Source organism: Bison bison, unplaced genomic scaffold, assembly GCF_000754665.1.
Source record: "Bison bison bison isolate TAMUID 2011002044 unplaced genomic scaffold, Bison_UMD1.0 scf7180017864492, whole genome shotgun sequence".
NCBI classification, from domain to species: domain Eukaryota; kingdom Metazoa; phylum Chordata; class Mammalia; order Artiodactyla; family Bovidae; genus Bison; species Bison bison.
Window position 1 is genome coordinate 2301630 of NW_011495051.1, and position 12189 is coordinate 2313818.

The following is a 12189-nucleotide window of genomic DNA, read 5'->3' on the forward strand; positions in this document are numbered from 1 at the left end:
GTTATAGCCAAGGAGACCCAGAGGCTCAGAGAGAGCAAGACACACCTCTAAGGTCACACAGCCAGGAATCCACCGACAGAGATGAGATTACAACTCTAGTCTGGCTAGTTTTCAGTCCCACATATGTCTCCCTAAACTTTCCTGTTGTTGTTCAGTCAATAAGTTGTGTCTGACTCTTTGCAGCCCCATGGACTACAGTATATGCCAGGCTTCTGGTTCCACTGAGCGCTTGATAGACAATAAGTTTTTTCTTTGGTATGCAGTGGGTTTTCCTTGTAGGACATGGGCTCCCTGTGTGGGTTTAGCTGCCTTGCGGCATGTGGGATCTTAGTTCCCCAACCAGGGATCAAACCCCATGTCCCTTGCATTGGAAGGTGGATTCTTTTTTTTTTTTTTTGGAAGGTGGATTCTTAATCACTGGACTACTAGGGAAGTCCCAATAATTTCTTTTAAAAGTTCATAAATTCAAACACGTTCACCAGTTCACCAATGTGGAGACACACAACACGCACAGACACACATACTAACACACACCGGGACTCCATCTGCTCAGGGATGAGTGGATAAGTAGCTCCTTTCTCTACCAACTGGACTGCCCACCTTGGTCAGCACAGAGCTCCCATACCTTTTTGCATTAAATGTAAATTAATTGAAAGGAAATTTTAAAATTGAGTCCCTCATTTGCACAGGCCACACCTCAGGTCCTCATCACTGGGGGCTGGTGGCCACCACACGGGAAAGTACAGGTGGCTGTCATCAATCACCATGGTGGGACATTCTACGGAGAGCGTTCAAAAGCAGGATGGAATGTTCAAAAGCAGTGGTTTTCATCTGGGGGTGATTCTGTCTCTAGGGGACACTGGGTGATGTCTGGAGACATTTGTGGTTGTCAAGAATTGAGGGGATCCTGGCATCAAGTGTGAGGGGAGCAGAGAGGCTGCTCCACACCCCACATGGCCCAGGACAGTCCCCAACAGGGAATGATCCAGACCCCATGTCAGCAGTTCTGGAGGGACCCTGGGATAGGGCAATGAATCTCAAACAGGTCCCCAGACCGGCATCCCCTGGGAGCTTGGAGGAAAGGCAAAAATCTCCATCCCCATCCCCCAACCAAGACTACTGCTCACACCCTACAATGCAGAGGACAGCCGCCATGGACCAGACCTGGTGTTGAGTGTTGTGCTCAGTCATGTCTGACTCTTTGCATGCCCGTGTACTATAGCCCACTAGGCTTCTCTGTCCATGGAATTTTCCAGGCAAGAATACTGGAATGGGTTGCCATTTCCTACTCCAGAGGACCTTCCCCACCGGGGGATGGAAACAGCATCTCCTGCTATAAAGTGAAGTGAAGTCACTCAGTCGTGTCCGACCCTTTGTGACCCCATGGACTGTAGCCTGCCAGGTTCCTCCACCCATGGGATTTCCCAGGCAAGAATACTGGAGTGGGTTGCCATTTCCTTCTCCAAGGGATTTTCCTGACCCAGGGATCGAACCCAAGTCTCCCGCATTGCAGGCGGATTCTTTACCATCTGAGCCACCACAAGCCCCTAATCTTACACGGTTATATACTTTTACACTGAAATTGATGGAAATGAGGTGAAAGACGCCATGTCCCCAGTTGCCCTGGTTACATCTCAGGGGCTCAGTGGCCACAGCGACGAGCATGCCGGGCAACACCAAATTTGAATACTGCCGTCCTGGACGGAAAGTGCTGGTGGGCAGCGTCGCGTGAGACCCTCCTCAAAGTCAGGCCAGGCTGCCAGCGCGCTCCAGCCCCATGACTAGGGCGCGGAGGCTGCTATTCCACGGCTGTCCACAGGGGGGCAGCGTGTCCCAGGACCCGCGCCTGGGGCGGAGGCAGAGCTGGGCGGAGGCAGAGCTGGGCGCTGGCAGCCATCGGCTTGCACGTGCTTGGGGAGCGTCCACCGTGAGCCAGGCTGTGTGCTGAACACGGCGCTGCACACCACACAACCTAGTCCAGGTTACCCCTCTGCGCTTGGAAACTGGTGCCGAGACTATCCTGGGCACTATGGGGTGTGGAGCAGCACCCATGACCCCACCCAGGCAATGCCAGGAGCCCCCCAGTCGTAATGACCACAGATGTCCAGTTACTCCCCAGTGTCCCCTGGGGGGCAGAACTGCCCCGAGAGGATCCCCTGGACTAGGGGATTCCATGACCCCCCCAGGAGACTGGGTCCCATGGCCATCTGACCTCTGAGGTCCTGGGATGATGCACACATTTATTTTTATTATTATTTTATTATTTATTTTATTTTATTGGCTTTGCTGGGTTTTCATTGCCATGCTCCCTCTTCTCTCATTGCAGTGGCTTCTCTTGTTGCAGAGCTCAGGCTCTAGGATATATGGGCTTCAGTAGCTGCAGCACACAGACTCAGTGGCTGTGGCCTGTGGGCTTAATTGCTCTGCCGTGTGGAATCTTCCTGGACTAGGGATCAAACCCAAGTCCTCTGCATTGGAAGGCAGATTCTTATCCACTGCACCACCAGGGACGCCCAAGACACTGCTCACATTTAAATACACACCCTAGTGGGAGGGAGGGGAGAGGACTCACACCTGCTGCGGGGCACCCTGGTTTACACCATCTGACCACTGGGAATTTATTCTGGTGTCTAAAGTGAGGGAGGGATCAAATTTATTTTTCCATCAAGTAATTAACACAGAATCCCTTCCCCCCATCTAGGACACTTGGTCTAGATAATTCTCTGTGGGGGACCACAGAATCACCCCCAGTTGTGACCATCAGAAATGTCCCTGACATTGCTGGCCATCTCTCAGTGGGGCAAAATTACCCCCCACTGGGAATCACCATTCCAGTGAATGGACTCAGCACACACATCAATACATTTTTTAAATACTTATTTATTTGTTTGACTGCACCAGGTCTTAGCTGTGGCTCTCAGGATCTTGTTTTAATCTTTTTTTTTTAGTTGCAATGTGGGAACTCTTTTTGCAGCATGTGGGATCTGGTTCCCAAACTGGGATCAAACTGGGGCCCCCTGCACTGGGAGTGCAGAGTTCTAGCCAGTGGACCTCCAAGGATGTCCCACACACATCAATATTTAAATTATGAACTAAGAGTCTAGGGTGTTCTCTGGTAGCCTAGTGGTTGGGATTTTAGGCTTTCAGCGTTGCAGCCCAGGTTCAATACCTGCTCGGGGAGCATCCCACAAGCTGCATGGTACATCAAAAAAAAAAAAACAGTAAAATAAGGACATGAACAAAAAAGATGCAGTCTATAAGGATTGGGGAAGGACTTCGAACTTCTTTTGACCATGACATCTTCACTCAGCAAAACTAAATTAATTAATTAGAAAATATTTATATACATGCTCAGGACAGATATTTTTAAAGTATTAAAAAAAATTATTTATTTGGCTGCACTGCGTCTTAGTTGTGGCATATGGGATCTAGTTCTCTGACCAGGAATCGAACCTTGGCCCCCTGCATTGGGAGTCAGAGTCTTAGCCACTGGACCACCAGGGAAGTCCCAGGACACATATTTAAATACATACAGCACCCCAATAAAAGTTGTCCAAGATAATACTTCTTGCCCAGCACGATGCATTATACTTCTTAGTCTGTATCACTGAAAATAAAAATGTGGGTCACGACCCACTAAATTGATTTCTTGACCTGCAGACGGCCAAAAACAATGATTAGAGTCCAAGCTGGGAAAGACACAAGTCAGGAACCCAGATCGTAAAGCCTGTGGACCTCAAGCGAGATATTCTTATGCTAGGATCACTGCACTGAAAATGGTCAATGGCTACTTTCACGACCTCGACACATCTGGCAGACACAACGTGGCTGGAGGGCAGGCATGAAGAGCTAGTAGCCCAGCTGCACATATATGAAGTTCAAGAGCAGGTCACACTAACTCAGTAAAGACATGGACAAAGGACTTGAGTAGGCTTTTCTACAAAGAAGATACACAAATGGCCAAGAAGCACATGAAAAGGATGTTTAACATCATTAGTCATCAGGGAAATGCAAATCAAAACCACAAGGAGATACCACTTCACACCCATTAGGATGTCAATGAAAAAAAAAAAAAGCAAAACTTAAAAAAAAGCATAAAACCTAGAAAGTAACCAATGTTGGCGAGGATGTGGAGAAATCAGAACCATCATGTTTGGCTGGTAGGAATGGAAAGTGGTGCAGCTGCTGTGGAAAAGTCTGTGGAAAAGTCTGGTAGTTCTTCAAACTGCATCTCCTGCGTTGGCAGGCAGATTCTTTACCACTGAGCCATCTGGGAAGCCCTGGATATGACATTGGGTATGTGCCCACTGGTTGTGCCCACTCTCCTGGGATTCTAGGCTTTAAGGAGACGCATCAAAGAATTGTACCCCCTTCCTGTGTAAATGTGTTTAGACATGAAACTGCTAAGCACAAAGCCTGGCAGGAAGAGAGTGTTCAGAAATGGTTAGCTGTTCCTCCCTCCCGGGCACAGGGCAGTCAGCCGGCTCACACTGCCCACGTGTCTGCTGTTATCTGCTCTCGCCCCTGCCTGCTGGGGAGCCTTGACGATTTTTATTACTGGACACAGATAAGGGGCAATAAGGGAATCGAGATGGGAAGAGTTCCAAATAAAACTCAGAACCGAAAGCCTCTGCAGCCACTTGGGTCAAAGCTCCTTGTGCCATCAGGTTGGCTGGGGCAAGACTCTGGACCAAGCTCACCCCCTGAACCTCAAGTTCCATCTCTGAAGTTAAGGGTGGGGACATTTCCTAAAGGCATGCCTCATGGCACTGATTGTTCCACGCTGATGGTTTTGTTTGTGTTTTTGTGTTTTAAGTTTTTTGTTTGTTTTGTTTATTTTGGCTGTGCTGGGTCCTCTAGTTCCTAACCAGGGATCAAACCTGCATCCTCTGCACTGGCAGGCAGATTCTTAACCACTGGACCACCAAGGGAGTCCCTAAAAAGGCGGTTTTGATTTTATTTATTTTGCAGCACCAAAGAGCATATGGGATCCCAGTGCCTTGAGCAGGGATTGAACCCGTGCCCCCTGCAGTGGAAGTGTGCAGTCTTAACCACTGAACTGCCAGGGAAATCCCAAGTTTTGATTTTAATGTATATGGTGGTGGAAGCTTATTGAACAGTTGTTTGGGGTTGTGATCTAGACTCTAGGTTCTAGAGTGAGGCAGGGTAAATGTAGGGTCCCTGCTTCTTATTCACAGAAGTTCTGTGCTACATCTGCTGCAAATGCTGAATTAGTGAGCACTGCATCGCTGCTCCTGGGGATACGCGGGGTTAGGCTTCTGTGAGCCTCTGGTCACTGCACTTTTGTCAACTGATCAACACATAGCCTTCTGCCATGTGTGTTTCGGCTTAGAGACACCTTATTTAATAAGAGCTGTTGATTCATTAACACTGAGCTCACAGCACACAGGGCTGTAACTCACAGCTGAACGAAGCTCATCTGACACACATGTACTTGATCCGTGAGGCCCGTCGCCGCCCTCCTCCGCTTAGGAGACTAGACAACATTTCAGCTCTACCTCCATCTGGGTCCATCCCTCCTCATCGCTCACCTGGACTAGCACAGTTCAGTTCAGTCGCTCAGTCGTGTCTGACTCTTTGCGACCCTATGAATTGCAGCACACCAGGCCTCCCTGTCCATCACCAACTCCCGGAGTTCACCCAAACTCATGTTCATTGAGTCGGTGATGCCATCCAGCCATCTCATCCTCTGTCATCCCCTTCTCCTCCTGCCCCCAATCCCTCCCAGCATCAGGGTCTTTTCCAATGAGTCAGCTCTTTGCATGAGGTGGCCAAAGTATTGGAGTTTCAGCTTCAGCATCAGTCCTTCCAATGAACACCCAGGACTGATCTCCTTTAGGATGGACTGGTTGGATCTCCTTGCAGTCCAAGGGACTCTCAAGAGTCTTCTCCAACATCACGGTTCAAAAGCATCAATTCTTCGGCACTCAGCTTTCTTCACCGTCCAACTCTCACATCCATACATGACCACTGGAAAAACCATAGCCTTGACTAGACAGACCTTTGTTGGCAAAGTAATGTCTCTGCTTTTCAATATGCTATCTAGGTTGGTCATAACTTTCCTTCCAAGGAGTAAGTGTTCTTTTAATTTCATGGTTGCAATCACCATCTGCAGTGATTTTGGGGCCCCCAAAAATAAAGTCTGACACTGTTTCTACTGTTTCCCCAGCTATTTCCCATGAAATGATGAGACCAGATGCCATGATCTTCGTTTTCTGAATGTTGAGCTTTAAGCCAACTTTTTCACTCTCCTCTTTCACTTTCATCAAGAGACTTTTTAGTTCCTCTTCACTTTCTGCCATAAGGGTGGTGTCATCTGCATATCTAAGGTTATTGATATTTCTCGCAGCAATCTTGATTCCAGCTTGTGCTTCTTCCAGCCAAGCGTTTCTCATGATGTACTCCGAATATAAGTTAAATAAGCAGGGTGACAGTATTCAGCCTTGACGTACTCCTTTTCCTATTTGGAACCAGTCTGTTGTTCCATGTCCAGTTCTAACTGTTGCTTCCTGACCTGCAGCACAGTCACCTGTATTTTGTACCCGACTCCCACCCTTGCCGCCAGTCGGTCCTCCTGGGAGCAGTCAGCAGAGGGCGCCCGTGAGCACCTAAGTCAGACCTCGCCACTCCTCTGCCCATAGTCCTACAGGTTCCCACCTTCTCTTTGGTAAAAGCCCAGAGTCCTCCCCGAGTCCCACTGTGGTTCTGATTTTCATTTCCCTGATGACTAATGATATTGAACTTTTTTTTTTAATTCACACAAACCAACAGTCCTTGAGTGTCTATTATGTGCAGAGCATCTTTTCATGTGCTTAGTGGTTACCTGGAAATTCATATCATCACCTTCGTTTTAACAGATGAAGAAATGGAAGCTCATAGAAGGCTGGCCACTTCTTGAAAGACACATAGCCTGCAGGGGTGTGTGTGGGTGGAGGATGGAGATCAGACAGTCTGATTCTTACCTACTAGCTTAAAATGAGACTGCTGTGAGCATCCATGTACAAATCTTTGCATGCTTTTGTTTCGGTTTGGTAAATACCCAGGGGTGGAATGGCTAGACCCCCTGATAGGTGTATGATTTTAAGAACTTTTTGAGAACCCACCACACTGCTTTCAGCAGAGGTTGCCCCATTTTGCTCTCCCACCAGCCATTGTGGACGAGAATCCCAGTTGCCCTCTTCTCATCAGCACTTACTATGCTCAGACTTTCCCATCTTAGCCACTCTGGTGGGTGGCATCTCACTGAGGTCTTCCTGGACTTTTTCCTAACATTCTTATTGACCACCTGCATGCATTTTGTTGCTGTTGTTAGAGTAAAAGCTAATATTTATGGAGCTGTGCAATAAACATGCATTGCTAGGTAGGACATGGAAGCAACCTAGATGTCCATCAACAGAGAAATGCATAGATATATACGAATGTACATATGTACAATGGAATGCTGTTGCTGTTGTTTAGTTGTTAAGTCATGTCCGACTCTTTGCAACCTCATGGACTGTAGCATGCTGGGCTTCCCTGTCCTTCACTATCTCCCAGAGTTTGCTCAAATTCATATTCTTTGAGTTGGTTGTGGGTTATTACTCATCCATAAAAAGGAACAAAATGGGGTCATTTGTAGGGACATAGATGGACCTAGAGACGGTCATACAGAATAAAGTTAGAAAAAACAGACACCATATATTAACACATATGTGTGGAATCTGAAAAAATTGGTATAGATGATCTTATCTACAAAGCAGAAATAGAGACACAGATGTAGAGAACACACCTATGGATATGGAGCAGGGAGAGGGGAGTTGGCTGGATTGTGAGGTTGGGACCGACACACGACTGATACTGTGAGCGTGCGTGCATGTGCTCTATTGATAATGGTGAGCGTGCGTTGTGTGTGCTCAGTCTCGCAGTTGTGTCGTACTCTCTGTGACACCATGGGCTCTAGCACAGCAAGCTCCTCTGTCCATGAAATTTTCCAGGTAAGAACACTGGGGTGGGTTGCCATTTCCTCCTCCAGGGCATCTTCCTGACCCAGGGATCGAACCCGCGTTTCCTGCATTGCAGGTGGATTCTTTACTGCTGAGCCACTGAGGAAGCCCTGATATTATGAGTATCTACTGTAAAACACAGGGAATTCTACCCAATGCTCTGTGTTGACCTAAATGGGAAGTAAATCCAAAAAGAGGGGATATATATGTTCATATAGCTGATTCGTTTTGCTGTACAGCAGAAACTAACACAATATTTTAAAGCAATTATACTCCAATAAAAAATAAAAAAGAGAAGAAAAAAAAAAAAACATTCATTGCGTGTTTGCTATAGGCCAGGCCAGGTCAGACAGACACTGACTCCTCACTCTGACCTTTTTGGGTGGCAAGAAAAAGGAAAAAAGAACAAATAGAGACCCTCTGGGACTGCAGGTTGGGGTGTAAGGCAGGATAATGATGCAACCCCCTTCTGGTTCCTCTGATGCTGAGTGTCCATGAGACATGGTTGATGAACACCCTATTTTCAGCTGTGAGGACTGGAGAAGGGCAGGGACTTGTATACAGTGGAATCTGCCCCCGATTCCAGGGCTGTGCTCTGGCCTCTGATTCCCCCCTACCCTGGCCCCCCCTCCTCTGATCCCTGCCCTGTGTGCCCCCAGCCTGGCCATATTCACCTTTGCTCCTGTTCTCAGCTCTGTGCCAAGAAATGGCCTTGCTCCCTGGCCCCTGGACCCCCTCATAAAATTGAACCCCTCAGGGCATGGCAGACCAACTTCCAATGATGGAGGAGCGGAAGAGGCAGTGGGGACAGGAGGATGGGGCCTCTGAGCCATCAAGGCGTGCAGCCCTGGACTTTGTCTCTCTGGGCCTCTGGGTGGAGCAGCCAGAGTTAGTAATTAGCCACCAGCTGGGCCCTGGGACCAGCTAACCATCCCTCCTCCGTGGGCCTCCCTTCCCCATCGTTTCCCCACCTGGTCCCCACCCAGGTCTGGCACAAGGAAGATGCTAAGTGAATGGCTGAGAATGACAAGCCACCCGCTGTGGATTCTGCTCCGTTTCAGTATCCTTTAAGACATTTAAGCACTTATTAAGTACCTACTGTGTACTTTACAGGCCTTCCCAGGTGGCACAGTGGTAAATAATCTGCCTGCCAGTGTAGGAGGTGCAGGAGACATGGGTTTGATCTCTGGGTTAGGAAGATCCCTTGGAGGAGGAAATGGCAACCTACTCCAGTATTCTTGCCTGGAGACTCCCATGGACAGAGGAGCCTGGCAGGCCACAGTCCATAGGGTCCCAAAGAGTTGGACACAACTGAGTGAATGAGCAAGCATACATGTGTACTTTATGGCTACCACCTCCTTGGACACCTCTTATTTTTGGAAGTTTTATGAAGGTGTAATTTACATGCCACGAACCACGTGTGTTTAAAATGTACATCTTGATGAGTTTTGTTATACGTCCACTCCCATGTAACCATCGGCACAATCAAGACAGTGAACAGGGGGCATGGGTTCAATTCTTGGTCGGGGAACTAAGATTCCACACTCTGCATGGTGCGGTCAAAAAACAGAAAAGACCCCAACTATTCCTCCCATCAATAGCACTGAGCACTGAAACTGAGCATCAAAACTGAGCACCTACTGTGTACCAGGTTTGGGTCTAGAAGCAGCAGTGATCAAAGCAGAGACGCCCTATAGTATGGTGGGAAGAGGAGAGGAAAGGAAAAGAAAAGGTGATTTCACCTGGGAGAAGGGCTCTGGGGAGCCCAGCAGGGTGGTGCTGGGGTGGGGGTGTCATTGGAAAGTGTCATCGGGAAGGCCTGGCCCGACTGCCTTCCCTGGAGGAGGGGACAATGGAGCCAAGGCGCCTGGAACCAAGTTTTTGTTCGGGTTCTCTGTGTTGGGTCTTTGTTCAAGTGGAGCTTTCCTCTCTTGTGGGGGCGGGGGGAGGCCCTGGGGGCCCCTACCCTGGCTGTGTGTCCAGCAGGGGTGTCCCCAAGATGAACATCTCAAAGAATCAACCTTTCCTCAGCCCCAATCAACTAATAAATGGAGACTTTGACCTTTGTCTCTCCCATTATCTCAAGACAGGCGAGCCCAGTGTGTCAAGGTACAGCTTGGAAGGTGTGTGATGGGATCTGGGTAGGGCCAGGTGGGGAGAGAGTCGGGGTTCTGACCAGGTCAGGGCTGGGACAGGTGTCCTCATCAAGGAACCATGCAGAAGGGCACCTCGGGTTCCTCATCTGTGAGATGGGTCTCCACTTCAGACGTCCCCCCGTCCCCTTTTCCATCATTCAAAACACATGGATCAAAAATATATAAGATTTTAAATTACATTATGATATGCAATGGGATGGCCGTCCAGGTTCCTGTGTCCATGGGATTTCCCAGGCAAGAATACTGGAGTGGGTAGCCCTTCCCTTCTCCAGGGGATCTTCCCAACCCAGGGATCAAACCTGGGTCTCCTGCATTGCAGGTGAATTCTTTACCGCCTGAGCCTCCAGGGAAGCCCAAAGGGGTTACAGGGTGAAACCAAATAAGAACAAAGTTTACAAAAAGGCATATCCTAATATGCATATATGGCAGTGAAAATATGTCCCTTTTTGAAACTAAACTTAAAAACCTCTAGAAGGACTTTCCTGATGCTCAGGTTACTAAGGTTCTGAGCTCCCAATGCAGGGAGTCGTGATTTTGATCCCTGGTCAGGGAACTAGATCCCACATGCTACAACTAAGAGTTTGCATGCCTCAACTAAAAAAAAAAAAACAAAAAACGGAGAAGATCCTGCACACTGCAACTAAAAAACCCGCATGCTTCGATAAAAACTGAACATCTCACCTACTGCAACTAAGACCCACAGCAGCCAAACAAACGAAACCCTACAGGAGGGTCAGGCACATCGGCACGGACACCTTAAAGGCAGCGTTTGAGAAGTGGTTGCAGTGCAGCACCCAGTCTTGAGGGAGTTCATCTGTATTGATCAGTTAGTAGTCCTAACTGAATGCCAATTGTTTGCTGAATATTGTTAAGAAAAAAAGAAACTCTGTCAGATAAAAAACATGTGAGAGCTGCCAGTGTCTTTATTTATAGTATTTTTATGAATTTTTTTTTACGAATTTTTTTAAAACAATTCCAAGAATGAATTTTTCTATCTGATGCTGTAACTATGTCTTTCCCATTTGCGTGATTTCCAGATCTCTGTTGCTGACAACAATGTCATATTTATTTTGAATTTCATTATTTTATTTTTCGATTTATTCACATCCTTTTTTTCTAATTACCTATTAGCCTGATATATAGTAGATGTTCAATAAATGAGAATAAATAAGCTAAAAAAAACATGGATTGAGCACCTACTGTGTGTTTAGACCCCGTCCTAGGTCTCTTTTCCGAAGATGCCAGATAGTAAATATTTTAGTGACGCTGCAAAAACTCAACTCTGCCCTGGTGCAGGGTGAGAGCGGCCAACCTCCGTAATGAATGGGTGTGGCAATGCTCCCATAAAAATCAACCCTGCAGTACTTGGTTTACAGTAGGTGCTTCATTAATGCTTGCTCCCTGCCTGGAATACAGCAGGCAACTAATTCCTGATATACAGCAAGTGTTGCATTAATGCATGGTGTGTGCCTAGCTTACAGTAGGCATCACACTGTTTTCCGCCTGGTAATCCTTAGACAGTTGCTGTTCAGTTGTGTCTGGCTTTTTACGACCCCATGGACTGCAACTAGCTACACAGTAGACACTACGTGAAAAGCTGGTCCATGCCTGGTATACAGTAGGTACTGCATAAATGGCTGGTAAATGTCTGGTATAGAGCGGGTACTCCATTAATGCTTGCTCCATACCTGGCATATTAGCAGGTTCTGTATTAATGTTAAGCCCAAGTCTGGTATACAGGAGGCGTTCCATTAATGCTTGTTCCAAGAACGGATGAGAGGAAGTTTTGTTTTCAGTCAGGCAGTGCCAGGGCGCCCCGGGAGGCCCTGAGGGCTGGTATCCGAGAGTCTCACGTGGGGCCTGGGTCGCTCAGCTCTGCGACCGCAGCGACCGGTCGAAGCCCCCTGCTCCTGGGCCAAGTGGGCCGCCGGTCGGAGCGGGGCCGAGCGGAGCCGAGCGCAGCCGAGCCGGCCACCCGAGTCGGCCCAGCCGAGTCCGCCACATTCCCAGAATCCCGGGCGGCCCCGCCC

The 12189-nt window shown here is 48.1% G+C and overlaps 1 protein-coding gene across 1 annotated transcript in view; it reads left to right on the forward strand.

Annotated features, from left to right (window-relative positions):
- Positions 1 to 1663: 1663 nt before the first annotated feature.
- The window catches only part of GNA11 (guanine nucleotide binding protein (G protein), alpha 11 (Gq class)), a 27095-nt gene continuing 16569 nt past the window's right edge, over positions 1664 to 12189 (forward strand). The window contains exons 1-2 of the mRNA XM_010828435.1: positions 1664 to 1728; positions 1820 to 1927. Coding sequence (XP_010826737.1) covers positions 1664 to 1728; positions 1820 to 1927 — 173 coding nt within the window. The remainder of the gene's footprint in view (positions 1729 to 1819; positions 1928 to 12189) is intronic.